The sequence below is a fragment of the Schistocerca americana genome, chromosome 3 (assembly GCF_021461395.2).
Source record: "Schistocerca americana isolate TAMUIC-IGC-003095 chromosome 3, iqSchAmer2.1, whole genome shotgun sequence".
In the NCBI taxonomy this organism is placed as follows: Eukaryota; Metazoa; Arthropoda; class Insecta; order Orthoptera; family Acrididae; genus Schistocerca; species Schistocerca americana.
Genome location: NC_060121.1, coordinates 304,784,272 through 304,798,938, shown reverse-complemented (window position 1 = coordinate 304,798,938; position 14,667 = coordinate 304,784,272). Strand labels below are relative to the sequence as shown.

Genomic DNA, 14,667 nt, shown 5'->3' with positions numbered 1-14,667 from the left:
TCGTCTATGTTCTCTGCAAACACTATGAAGTACATCACAGAGGTTTCCTTCCACTGGTACCATTTATTAGGACTTTATTCCATTCCATTCACCTATGGAGCGCTGGAAAAATGATTGCCTAAAACGATGACGCTCTCCCGAGGGTTAAGCAAAACTGTGACCGTTCGTGCTGCCCTTTCCTAATACTCCTGTTTGATATGGATTTCACACACCTGGTGGATCGCACTAATATTTTGCATGCAATCTCCTTTCTAGACTGTACTTTCCCAGTATCCGTAGTGTGAACCGAAGCCAGCCCCCTTGCTACACCCATAACTGATTCTATGTGATCGTCCCATTTCATATCGCCACAGATTGTTACACCCCTGACCATTTAGCAATATGGAGAGAATGAAACGCTGCATTATCCAAACAATGCGGATAAGAAAGCCGCTACAGACGGTTAAAAGCATATAAGAAACTAGCTGCATCGATCAGCGGCGTTTAAGCAGGTACTGGACCGCGAAGTTAGGAATAACTGAAATGGCTGAATGCATCTATACGTGACAAATAACAAGAGTTTCTTTTATGGATAGGTTTATAGCCGGTGTAAAATTCTTGAAAGAAGTCTTTTTCTGCGTAGGCTGTGCTTTTATTTGAAATAAAATTTCATCTATCGCTTAAAGTCTTACCGTAACAGTGAGACGGTCTTTAGCAGAAATGTTGTTGTTGTTATGGTCTTCAGTCCTGAGACTGGTTTGATGCAGCTCTCCATACTACTCTATCCTGCGCAAGCTTCTTCATCTCCCAATACCTACTGCAACCTACATCCTTCTGAATCTGCTTAGTGTATTCATCTCTTGGTCCCGCTCTACGATTTTTACCCTCCTAGTATTTCTTAAATGGGTATCTCCTTTGCAGTTATGATGGGCTCTTTCATTGGCCCAAAGCGAAATGTTTGCTCGTCCATCCTGAAATGATTTCTGTAGCTCTGTAACGTCCTCGCATTGTAGTATAATATCCACGATATATCACCCACAATCGTTTCCGTTTCTCTTCCCATTCAAAAAAATTTGCTCGCCGCTTATATTACATGCTGGTGGACAGATGATTAACTGTTAGCTATCCACTCTCGAAAACCTAGGATGACGAAAATTTTTCGAATATTGTATTGACTATATTATATACTTTGGTCAGAGAGGTTGTAGAAAATCATTGACAGATATTTTCGCCTGTGTTACCTTATAGATATGGATCTATTGTTATGTTGTCGTACCTTATTCTGTTGTATTGGCACCATTTCGTGTATTGTGCAAACGGGACATATTTTGGAAAATTTATGTCTGAATCTCCGAGCTATATTCCATACGATGACCGGTGCCAAGGCAATGTTCTGCAATAGCAGATTTGCTCGACTGGCGTATGCGCCTGTGGTGCTTATGCTTAATGCATTGGTCCTCGACGGTCTTAATGGTCTGACCAACGTATGGCATGCCACGACTGCAAGGAGTTAGGTACGCAAATAAAGTTCCTCTTCCGAAGACCCTAAAAGAGCACTGATATAAGATGGTGGTCGAAAAACAAATCTTACAATAAGTTTTCGCAGAATACGACAAATTATGTTGGTAGGCCATCGACTTACGTGCCACCTCGTTATTTTCATCACTCACCTGATAACGTGCGTGTTAACAGTGTGAACACCCGTCGAAATATTGGCGGTTGCCGAAGACTTCACCTGTCTACCTTCCCGTAAGTTGTTTGAACGTGGTTCTGTTTTTTTATGTGAACTGTCTGTTGATGCAAGAGTGGAATATATTGTGGAGAAAATTTCTCCACCTTCGTTTGTTGTCCTACATCAGGTCTTTTAGCTACAAAAACAGTTAAAAAGTTGCTATAGTAATGCACTAATGTGTTGGTTCCGGCATACGTAGTGGCTTACGTGGAACCGATTAAGTAGTTCACAGGTTTTTTCAACCTATTATCTCGCTGTTATTAGAACTTTGTAACAGTTTAGTCTACCTGTACTACGTGCACTGTTTTTACTGCGCACATATTCACACGAAATGTGATGGCCGATAAGGTGCTATAACTACTGCCAGTTTTACTTCAAAAGCTCTGTCCTTCGAATAATTATGGAATCTTGATTCCACGTTTTGTACTTAGGCAGTGATAATTGCTTAACTCAAATAAACTAGACATTGAAAAGGATTTATGTGATGATAAGGCTGAGCGAACGTTAAACTTTATTTATGAAGCGCTCAGACTCAGCGAATGCCACGTACTAGCAGAGTGATACAGATTGTCGATGGGGGGCCCCGGCTTCTTGTGGTGAAGCGACCTTCTAAGTTACTGCCTTACATAATGTGACAGAGCTAGAGAACGTGTTCATTGTCGAATATGCAGCTTCTACATGCAGAATCTCTAGGTTATTTAAAAAATCATTGCGATGTGAGAACATCTGTTCACCTTAATGGTTCAAATGTGTCTGAGCACTATAGGACTTAATATCTGAGGTCATCAGTCCCCTAGAACTTAGATCTACTTAAGCCTAACTAACCTAAAGACATCACACACAGCCGGCCGGGGTGGCCGAGCGGTTCTAGGCGCTACAGTCTGGAACCGCGCGACCGCTACGGTCGCAGGTTCGAATCCTGCCTCGGGCATGGATGTGTGTGATGTCCTTAGGTTAGTTAGGTTTAAGTAGTTCTAAGTTCTAGGGGACTGATGACCTCATAAGTTAAGTCCCATAGTGCTCAGAGCCATTTGAACCATCACACACATCCATGCCCGAGGCAGGATTTGAACCTGCGACCGTAGCGGTCACGCGGTTCCAGACTGAAGCGCGTCGAACCCCTCGGCCACACCGGCCGGCTGTTCACCTTAATGTCAAGAAGAAGGGATCAGCGGGTCTACTGGGTATGCGACAAAGCGTGCTATTACTAGAGAATTCATTTAGCGTAATGTATTAAATACATAATTCCAAAAACACTACGCATAAACGATTTCGAAGTATTGAGATAAGGCAAAAAGAAACACTTTGTTATGTGGCAAAAGGCACAGGTGCTCCGTTTCTCTGCTTGGGGTCCATGAAGGTTTTAATGCTAGCGATGTCAGACACGGTGGTCAAGCTCTAGGTAATGAATGTTGTTTTAGAGAAGCTGCTGTGCACCTATGGATTCCATTTTTTTGGGGAGAGGGGGGTTGGGGGGGGGGGGGCTGGGGAATGAAGCGTTTGGTGTACAAGACGCTGATACATCCCAGAAGAGCTGATTGCCCATTTGGCTGAAGCCGCAGCCATTATTCGTGAAGCGCCTGGTTGTTTTGAGCGTGATAAACAGTTATCAGTTCGCAGATGTCAGTTGTACATTAATGCAAACGGACGATATTTTCAGTAACATCTCTAATAGTGGGGGTGTGGCAGAGCGAATGACTGCAGAAGTTTACGTTCCACGTCTCGTGAAACAAAGTTCAGGCATTTCAGAATGCTTAGAGACGTGAAGTCTTTCTGTGGGTCGCGACAATGTTGTCTGTCTAGCTGAAGTGCAAATTTTTCTCCTTTACAATGAACTGGTCACTTGGTCGGCGTGGAGGAATTAGAGGATTGAGAGCAAGCCCTGGTTCAGGTTTCCCTATATCACTTTAGGCAAAAGTCGAAATATACATTATGAAAAGTTCACTGCCGATTTTCTTCCCCATTTTGTGCGTTTCGAGCTCGAGCTCCATCTGTAATGACCTTGTCTTGCTCAGTTTCGTTCAAGTGGGGTTCTCACTTCACACTTCAGAGTAAATCAGTCCCAAACTCCAGAGGATCCATTTTCACTGCCTGACAAAGAAAGAAAAACACACAGAAGTGCTGACATGAGGAAAATTTCCAACCGATTTCTCATACACAAACAGTTGACCGGCGTTGCCTGGTGAAACGTTGTTGTGATACCTCGTGTAAGGAGGAGAAATGCGTACCATCACGTTTCAGACTTTGTTAAAGGTCGGATTGTAGCCTATCGCGATTGCGCTTTATCGTATCGCGACATTGCTGCTCGCGTTGGTCGAGATCCAATGACTGTTACCAGAATGTGGAATCGGTGGGTTCAGGAGGGTAATACAGAACGCCGTGCTGGATCCCAACGGCCTCGTATCACTAGCAGTCGAGATTACAGGCATCTTATCCGCTTGGCTGTAACGGATCGTGCAGCCACGTCTCGATCCCTGAGTCAACAGATGGGGACGTTTGCATGACAACAACCATCTGCACGAACAGTTCGACGACGTTTGCAGCAGCATGGGCTATCAGCTTGGAGACCATGGCTGCCGTTACCCTTGACGCTATATCACAGACAGGAGCGCCTGCGATGGTGTACTCAACGACGAACCTGGGTGCACGAACGGCAAAACGTCATTTTTTCGGATGAATCCAGGTTCTCTTTACGGCATCATGATGGTCTCATCCGTGTTTGGCGACATCGCGGTGAACCCACATTGGAAGCGTGTATTCGTCATCGCCATACTGGCGTATCACCCGGCGTGATGGTATGGGGTGCCATTGGTTACACGTCTTGGTCACCTCTTGTTCACGTTGAAGGCACTTTGAACAATGGACGTTACATTTCAGATGTATTGCGACCCGTGGCTCTACCCTTCATTCGATCACTGCGAAACTGTACATTTCAGCAGGATAATCCTGTACAGGCCTTTCTGGATACAGAAAATGTTCGACTGCTGCCCTGGCCAGCACCTTCTCCAGATCTCTCACCAATTGAAAACGTCTGGTCAATGGTGACCGAGCAACTGGCTCGTCACAATACGCCAGTCACTACTCTTTATGAACTGTGGTATCGTGTTGGAGCTGCATGGGCAGCTGTACCTGTACACGCCATCCAAGCTCTTTTTGACTCAATGACCAGGCGTTCAAGGCCGTTATTACGGCCAGAAGTGGTTGTTCTGGGTACTGATTTCTCAGGTTCTATTCACCCAAATTGCGTGAAAATGTAATCACATGTCATTTCTAGTATAATATATTTGCCCAATGAATACACGTATATCATCTGCATTTCTTCTTGGTGTAGCTAATTTTAATGACCAGTAGTGTATGTGAATCTTGCTAGTCACGGTAGTATCTCAACATCACGCAGACAGTTCATAGGGACACGTACCATGTTACAGGAGTTTTAAGGGGCCACAGATTTTAACATAACCCCTATCTTATACCTGACACTCCTTCGTTGAGACTCTACTCAACTGAATTTTATTGCTATTAAAGTGTTCTGTACTGAAAATTATCGACCTGTAAATAGTCTTTTACTTTATATAATCTAAGGATTGCTAACGTAAACTTCTTTAATAGCCTTAACCAACGCTTTGGTATCCGGTGATGTCTAATAAGGTAATGCATATGCATTTTTTGCAATTGACAAAATTCTGTTTCACGTGCACGCTTACACAGTACTTTGATATGTAATTCAACTTGTTTTATTAATTGAGATTTCTCCTGTTGATCTTTATATTCCTCCTTCGTCTGTTTCAGTTGCTGTTCTTCTCGCCTTGATAGAGTCTGGAGTTATTCCCAGTGCGAAGACAGGGTATTACTGTGGTGACCCAAAAATTTCGTTCAAGTTCAGGGGCGACACCATAGGCATTACCACACTTCTTCTGGGAACGTTCTTCTTGCCCCTCATCTTTGTAAGTAGCTTCACTGACGTATTAACGCAATTTTTTGTTTATTACTTGTCTTAATGGCCCGTAGGAGTTGCATTATGGACAATGGTTGGACTGTAGGTGGTACAACCGCAACGCACAGAAATAATCAGAAATTAGATCATCTATGTATTGCTTACAGAGTAGAATACTTAAAATTGCTCAGAGATGCAGGAAACTTACTCAGAAAACTGGCGAGAAAGAATACGCAGAGCCATGGAGGAATAACCCTGATACCTCTTGCAAAAAAGAACTGAATAACAGTCATCCATAGATAAAGTACGAATTAAAACTAAAGATGTAAAGGAAGAAGACATGACCTATACTATGCTATACTATACTGTACTGTACATGATGAACCGAGAACAATAAATCCACATTTTTGTTGTCGCCTATTTAAATGGCTGTCAAGTGGTTCGCGCTAAATGATAAACCTTGCGACGGCCAAACCCGAATCAAACCGGGAGAGAATGTCGAACAGAATTTTAAGGTACAATTAATTTATGATAAGAATGTGTCTTGACAGTTACTATCGTCTGTTACTATTACACATACAGAATTCAGAAGCACTGTAGTGTGAAATAAAAGGAAGAGTCACAGAAGAATGGGGAATGGAAAAAACAAAATAAACGAAGTGATGAGAGAAGGAATAACTGAAGAATAGCGGGTTACAGAACAAGGAAAAATATTGAAACTCTTCCAGAACTGATACCGAGAACTTAGATATTGTGGAATGGGAGGCTAAATTATAAGAGCAGCGGGAGGGTCCTATTGCAATGTCAGTGGAGGGTTATGAGTCCCAAAATAAATGTCAACAAGTGATTTTAAAATAAGCTATTTTATTCCTGCGACAATCATGGTCCAGACACAGGTTATGGCACGTGGAGCAGACAATAAAATGGACTCGAAGGAAGTAAAAGTAGAATCACGGTGGGGAAACTTCGATGAACATAAGACAAAAGGACATTACAAGTAAAGGTTCATTGGAAAGCTCAAGGGAAAAAAATAGAAAATTGTAACTGGCAAGACGTAGCTGAAGCCAAATGCTGGGAAGAGAAGAGGGTAATACGAAAGTAGTTTTTCAACGGTGGAGAATCAATAAGCGCAGATAAATCAGTGATCCAGTACGTTATTTGTAATCCAATGAATAAGAGAAAATTAAGAGGTGGACGAATATAAATTCTCGACTTCACAAAGATTGCAGCGATTACGAGTGATGTTGTAGTTTAAGTACTATTGTAAATTAACAGATGGAAATCTGAGTATGGAACGTTAGACCACAAGTTAGAGGATACATAATGAGTGTGAGCTGTTCTGGAGCTTCCCGTTAAATTAAAACAATATGATCAAACGAGTCTCGAACGTGGAACCTGGCCATGGTTGTGAGTAATAATAGTTTTATACAGGGTAGTTACAATTAAACTTTCGCTAATTCAGCCTTTGCAAACGGAAAACTATTTACCATATGGGTACACAACAGGAATGATGTTTAGACTCGGCGCTGCAGTTAGTGTCGTGACTAGCCGTTAGGCGCCGGTACTAGTACGGCGACGTAGGATTGAATCACATTGTAACTGCCGACAGTCGATATGGGTCTCTGGGACAGGTGAGTAGGGCTTTACTCGTCAAGCTGTGTTATAATAAACAGCAATAGTGGTGCTGCCCTTCGCGAATATCGACGCGTTAAAAGAATACGGAGAGGTTCTCTTTCCGTACCGAGGTTGAAGAACATGATTAATAAGTTCGAATTAATGGCGATTTGGGAATTGCTCCTGGGATACACCGACTGAAAATTGCGCCACAAATTATTGATGACACTCATGCTACATGGAAGATTCTTATGCTTTCAGATAGTACTTTTGTCAACTTGTCTGAGATATACGTGAAACGTATTAGAACATCAAATTCGTAAACCATATGAGGATTTAACGTAGAATGGAAATAAGACTTGAAATCCATAATAACCTGTACATCAAACAATTCGCCTGCGAGAAAGCAATCCGTTTTCAATGAAATTTACATGTGCCATCTGACTACTAAACAAAATGTTGAACCTGGATATAGCTAATCTTTAACCTTAGTCTTGCAAACAATCACTGTTTGGATTCAGGATTTCCTAGAAGAAAGAACACAACATGTCATTCTTAACGGTTCAAAATCTGCAGATGTAGAGGTAATTTCGGGAGTACCGCAGGGAAGCGTGATAGGACCTTTATTGTTTACAATATACATAAATGACTTAGTTGACAACATCGGTAGCTCCGTGAGGCTATTTGCAGATGACACGGTTGTCTACAAGAAAGTAGCAACATCAGAAGACTCGTACGTACTCCAGGAGGACCTGCAGAGGATTAATGCATGGTGCGACAGCTGGCAGCTTTCCCTAAACGTAGATAAATGTAATATAATGCGCATACATAGGGGCAGAAATCCATTCCAGTACGATTATGCCATAGGTGGTAAATCATTGGAAGCGGTAACGACCGTAAAATACTTAGGAGTTACTATCCGGAGCGATCTGAAGTGGAATGATCACATAAAACAAATAGTGGGAAAAGCAGGCGCCAGGTTGAGATTCATAGGAAGAATTCTAAGAAAATGTGACTCATCGACGAAAGAAGTAGCTTACAAAACGCTTGTTCGTCCGATTCTTGAGTATTGCTCATCAGTATGGGACCCTTACCAGGTTGGATTAATAGAAGAGATAGACATGATCCAGCGAAAAGCAGCGCGATTCGTCATGGGGACATTTAGTCAGCGCGAGAGCGTTACGGAGATGCTGAACAAGCTCCAGTGGCGGACACTTCAAGAAAGGCGTTACGCAATACGGAGAGGTTTATTATCCAAATTACGAGAGAGCACATTCCGGGAAGAGATGGGCAACATATTACTACCGCCCACATATATCTCGCGTAATGATCACAACGAAAAGATCCGAGAAATTAGAGCAAATACGGAGACTTACAAGCAGTCGTTCTTCCCACGCACAATTCGTGAATGGAACAGGGAAGGGGGGATCAGATAGTGGTACAATAAGTACCCTCCGCCACACACCGTAAGGTGGCTCGCGGAGTATAGATGTAGATGTAGATGTAGATGTATATGAACTGTTATTGTAATTACAGAGCCAATGGTTCAAATGGCTCTGAGCACTATGGGACTTAACAGCTGTGGTCATCAGTCCCCTAGAACTTAGAACTACTTAAACCTAACTAACCTAAGGACATCACACACATCCATGCCCGAGGCAGGATTCGAACCTGCGACCGTAGCAGTCGCGCGGTTCCGGACTGCGCGCCTAGAACCGCGAGACCACCGCGGCCGGCACAGAGCCAATGAACATAGAAATTAATGCATCTAACTTCCGATAGAATTGCTTGAAAATTCACAAGATAGCGCTTCACTGAAGTCTGAGTGGTATTACGCTTCTGAAGTGAACTGATCTGATGTATTATTTTCACAAACACATTGTCAGAGTACAATCACTGGGCATTACAGTGGACGTCAAAAAAATGGTTCAAATGGCTCTGAGCACTATGGGACTTAACATCTATGGTCATCAGTCCCCTAGAACTTAGAACTACTTAAACCTAACTAACCTAAGGACAGCACACAACACCCAGTCATCACGAGGCAGAGAAGGTGGACGTCAACTTTGACGATAATTCAACTTATTGGCCTACCTGTGCGCACGGAACGCTCGTCTGCTCTGCAACTTGTCGCTGTTACGAATAACATGTGACTGCTAAAAATCAAATTTCATTTGCCGCACTTGCGCTGTGCAATGCAAGAAGGCATCTTACCAATTTGAATAACTCACGATGTGCAATGCGAGTGTGCAAACAATCTTGAAAGGAAATGAAAATAGAGAACTGATTTTAACAACTGATAAATGAGAAGAAAGATTCCAAGTTTAACTATGCTTAATTAACCCAAGACGACAATACACCTTTTCATAAAGTTGACAAAAATATTTATTGATAAGTCCTGTGTACAGTTACCTTCCTTGACACTTGTTTCAAGTATAAGACAGGACGGTATGCTGCACTGTAAAATTTCTGCAGCAAACTTCAACCACACGTAATGTTGTAAATGGACTACCTTAAAGGCTGGTTTTCACATTCTTCCACTAACATAATCTTATTTGCTCAATAACTTTCCTCAAAACATATTATCTGATTTACTCTGACGAACATCTGTGGTCTCAAACACAGTCTTACAACTAATTTGATTATATCGATATTACAGAGATTGAGTACGTTTATCAAATTCACAGCTTCATTCGCATTTATGCCCGAAACATCCTGAAAATCGTCATGGTAAATAGGACAGCCCCCTTTCACATGGCTGAGAATGCTGGACGCGATCTGCGATCTTGAAGCAGGGTACGAGTCGTGCCACGATAGCTGAACATTCCATAGTCCACCGTCGCAAAAGTGCTGCGAACAGTTGTGAAATGCGGTTCCAGGCTGTCGTGAGTACACTGAGTGAGCCTGGAACGTAAACATGGTACACAATTAACACATGTTACTCTCATGTGGAAATTAAAATGTGGTTCTTCCTGTGGGCTGTTCGTTCTCTCTCCTCCGTATGTCCTTATACATGTTTTCGCAAAGTTTGTGTCCTACGATCACTCGTTTTCATGGGAGCCCTCTCAGGTAACGAAAGTTCAATTACTTGTATAACCCATTTATATGTTGAGTGCATGTATTGAAATTAAGGTATGTAGTACAGTAGTTGTCAACATGTGTGAATAGAGGGTAGAATCAATGTGTTCGTATGCTGTGGGAAAATTTTGTCATTTGTACTTAATCATCGAAATATTCGCTAAATGAAACTGATATGTCGCAATGTGTATTCGTTAACCTCAGCATAAACATTATTCCATATTTCATCTAAGAGTAGTGTAGCGTTTTGGTTCAGAATATTATCTGTGCACTTCGATAATTGGTGTTTTTGTTATATGAAGGAACATTCATTATTAACTTCAGCATGTAGCTTGAAGAAACGATTTCAGCTGATCTGTCCCGTGTCACATAGTCTGATCCTCACATTACTCAAAGCTGACGCGTCCTAATAATCACCTCGGAGCAATAACCATTTTTTAATCGTATACGAAATAACGAGAATTTCAAATTATGTGGGCTTTCGCGCAGTAGTTAGCAACAGGGATTGCTACTCGAATACTCGAAATTCGCTTCATGTAGTCAACGAAAACACAAATATCGTTTCGCACTGGCTCGTTCAATAAAAGACCATAGATTAAATAAAGTAAAAAAAAAATAATCTCGAAGTGCTAGAAGCTTCCTATTACTTGTGTGTGCTGTTCACTGCTGCACACGCAGTCAACGCCAAAGTTTTAATGTTGCTAGCACACAGCTAGTCAAAGTTTGAGATTTTGAAACATGCAGCTACTATTCGGTAGTCCACGTTATTTAGCTTTTCACTCAAAATCGGTACACTTTTGTAAGCAAACTGCATGGTCTCGGTGCCTCCCACCAGCCACGACACCGCACTTTCAGCACGTCCGCATTAACTCTATAGCCACTGGGCCTCGCCGCTGACGCCGAGCTGGAGATAAAGCCGTGACACCGGGCCGGTGCGAGACACATCGCATCATGCTGTGCTAAAGTACCGCGTGGTTATCATCAATGTGCGGCTACTCACAGAGGTGCAGTGTAGACTGTAATTATAAGATGCAGCCAAACTTGGTAGGTTTGCAGATGTCAAAGCGGAACCGATTTAGGCTGGAAAACATTAGTTCGCTGCGCGGAGTGGCTGCGTGGTTTGAGGCGCCATGTCACGGATTGCGCGGCCTCTCCGCCGGAGATTAGTCCTCCCTCGTGTGTGTGTGTGTGTGTGTGTGTGTGTGTGTGTGTGTGTGTGTGTTGTTCTTAGCCTCAGGTAGTTTAAGTATTGTGTAAGTCTAGGGACCGATGACCTCAGCAGTTTGGTCCCTTAGGAATTCACACACACGTCTGAACATTTGAAATTAGTTCCAATTTTGACCACCAGGTGGAAATATGGCGCGCCGGCCGGAGTGGCCGTGCGTTTCTAGGCGCTACAGTTTGGAGCCGAGCGACCGCTACGGTCGCAGGTTCGAATCCTGCCTCGGGCATGGATGTGTGTGATGTCCTTAGGTTAGTTAGGGTTAATTAGTTCTAAGTTCTAGGCGACTGACGACCTCAGAAGTTAAGTCGCATAGTGCTCAGAGCCATTTGAACCATTTTGCAAATATGGCGCTATACACTGTTCGTATGACTGTATGACATCCACGCTGTCATTTGACAAACAATAACGTGAATGAAAAGTATGCCTATCAAGCAGAAAGACGGTGCGCTGTTGGTGAGACTGTTTTATGTGAACAGGAACGATTAAAGTGCAGTATTGAGTGAGTATCGCCGACTGAGAGGTCTGAAGAGAGGGGCGATCATGAAATCGTTTAAAAATGGTGGTGATAAAATTCGACAACATGAGGGAAGTAGGTGTGGCACCTGGAAGAGGAAGGTCTCTTATCCCAGTGGAAGTTACTGACGAGGTTGCCATTGCTGTAACTGACCATTCCGCATGCGTCCCAGCGAGTGCTAGTGGTCTTGCAATGTCTTGAGAATTGTCCATCCCATGGTCAACAGCACAAAGTTTTTCTGTCTATATTACAAGATCCATACGGTGCAGCAACTGAGACCTTATGATGCGCAGCCATGTTCTGAATTTCCGCTTCGGTTTCTGGCACGGATCGAAGTTAGATTACATGTGCCCGCCAAATAATATTCTATGGAGTGTCGCGGCACATTTTACACTACAGGGTGCAGTGAATATACAGAACTGCCGAATTTGTGGTACTGTCAAACCGCGTGTTCTGCATGAAGTGCCAATGCACTCGCCGTATGTGAATGACGTCTGCACGTTATCGACACCTCCTTGTACAGCACGTGATTCCTGCTCTGGAAGAGCGCAACTGTGAGGAAACCACTGTTTTCATGCAAGATGGGGCAAAGCCTGATGTCGCTCGCCCAGTGAAAGATTTTTTTAATGCAACCTTCCACGATTGTGATACCTGCCGACGTCTTCCAGATGCATGGCATGCAGGATCATCTGATTTGAATCTATGTGACTTTTGACCCTCGGGAACATCTAACAGAACGAGTTTACCAGTGACACGTTCGGTCTCTACCTGTTCTGAAAGATAGTAATACAGGGACCAGATTCCACCGGAACGCTGCGAGCAACTGTTGATAACGTTTTATGCCTTTCTCACTTGTTTAACCTTCTATTCTCCTGTTACTAATCCGTTACACATGGAAACATTTCTGTTCGTCTTTCTAGCATTCCCAGCGCCAGTTTTGCTCCTGGTGGCCAAAATTGGAGCTAATTTTTTCCCAACGTAAATCGGATCCTCATTGACGCATTACAATGCCCACGAAGTTTCGCTGCCGTAAGATAATTACAGCCCACATTGGACCTCTGTGATTTTCTGCACTTTAATTATAACCGCCAGTTATTTACCTTGCTTACACAGTACTTTGGAGTCACGACTGTTTACTGGACTTCGTTATGGGTTGCTGTTCCACGGATTAACTTGACCCAGGCTACATGGATGATTGTTACGTATGTTCTACAGTTTGTGACGACTCGTTGCGGGCTGGAATTGCGAACTATCGCTTGATTACATTGTACCCATATTTTCTGTGGAACAGTGTAATATACCGTAGCGAGTATAATACTTAATATATAAGTAATATGTAATACTCAATATATAATAAGCTTATGTCTACGGAGTGAGCACAGCGTTGTGTGCGTTTCGCAAACGTCAACGTGGAATTAAGTGTGTAACAGCAGTGGTGTCCGCCCCGACAGCTGAGTGGTCAGTGTGACGGACTGTCATGCCAAGGGATCCGGGTTCGATTCCCGGCTGGGTTGGAGAGTTTCTCCGCTCAGGGACTGGGTGTTGTGTCGTTCCCCATCATCATCTCATCCCCATCGATGCACAAGTCGCCGAAGTGGCGTCAGCTCAAAAGACGACCGGTCTACCCGGCGGGAGGTCCTAGCCGTACGACATTTCATTTCATTTCATTTCATTTCAGCAATGGTAATTGTTGCTGCTACGGATGTAAATCGAAAGAGGTAAGAGAACGAAAAGTTACTTTACAAAGATGAGTACTAAAAATATCCAGTTACGGTTATCGTAGCAGTAAGAAGCACTTTGTGTGTTGAAAGACATAGCGATACGATGTAATAAAGAGTTAATACCGTAGGGCTTCTTTATGCGACTACATGGTCATGTACATATTTATGACACAAGTTTTTGATAAATTCAGTACTTTGCTGTCAGTCAATCTGTTGAAAGTACAAACATTTCGAGCAATCGTCTCCTGCTGATACGGTTTATGTACGACAGCTTGACATTGCTTCAGAACAACCACCACTATCTTTGCTTAAAAAAAGTTTACAATAGTAAACTGTTATTAATACATATGGCGTGAAGAAATGATTGTGTGATTAATATTTTGGTTTTGTTAAGGTTAAACTAAACGTAAAGATATTGTTTTTCGTCCAAATTCGCAGACTTCCGAGTCAGTTTCACTTTGGCGTCACAGGAAGAGAACTCCCAACGCCTCTGCAGCATTAATTTATTAAAGCAAAGACTCGGTAGTACGATAAAGTGCAGCACAGATTATAAAAAATAACGGAGCCTATCCCTTCTTTTGTGTAACAAAAAACGTATAATGTAAGCTATGACATTTAGTGCAAACTCTCGAAATATCCGTGCCTTTTTTCTTTAAAGCTTGAAAAGCAGTCGATTCCAGATACTGAATGCAGACTGTTACGATGCGTAGCAGCTGCGCGTACAAATTCCATGATACTTCTGAACGGAATATGTCCTTACAAGCGATGTAACGAATTCAATTTCTGTTCGGCGTATGCGGCCAAATTTTATACCGTGACTTTGGAGGAAGTGTATGCTAGCAACATAAAATTCCGTTTTGCTCCTCTGAA

General features: G+C 42.8%; 1 protein-coding gene across 1 annotated transcript in view; it reads left to right on the top strand.

Annotated features, from left to right (window-relative positions):
- The window catches only part of LOC124607126 (phospholipid phosphatase 1-like), a 773,329-nt gene that overhangs the window by 738,194 nt on the left and 20,468 nt on the right, over positions 1 to 14,667 (top strand). The window contains exon 3 of the mRNA XM_047139330.1: positions 5,501 to 5,655. Within this exon, the coding sequence (XP_046995286.1) occupies positions 5,501 to 5,655 (155 nt within the window). The remainder of the gene's footprint in view (positions 1 to 5,500; positions 5,656 to 14,667) is intronic.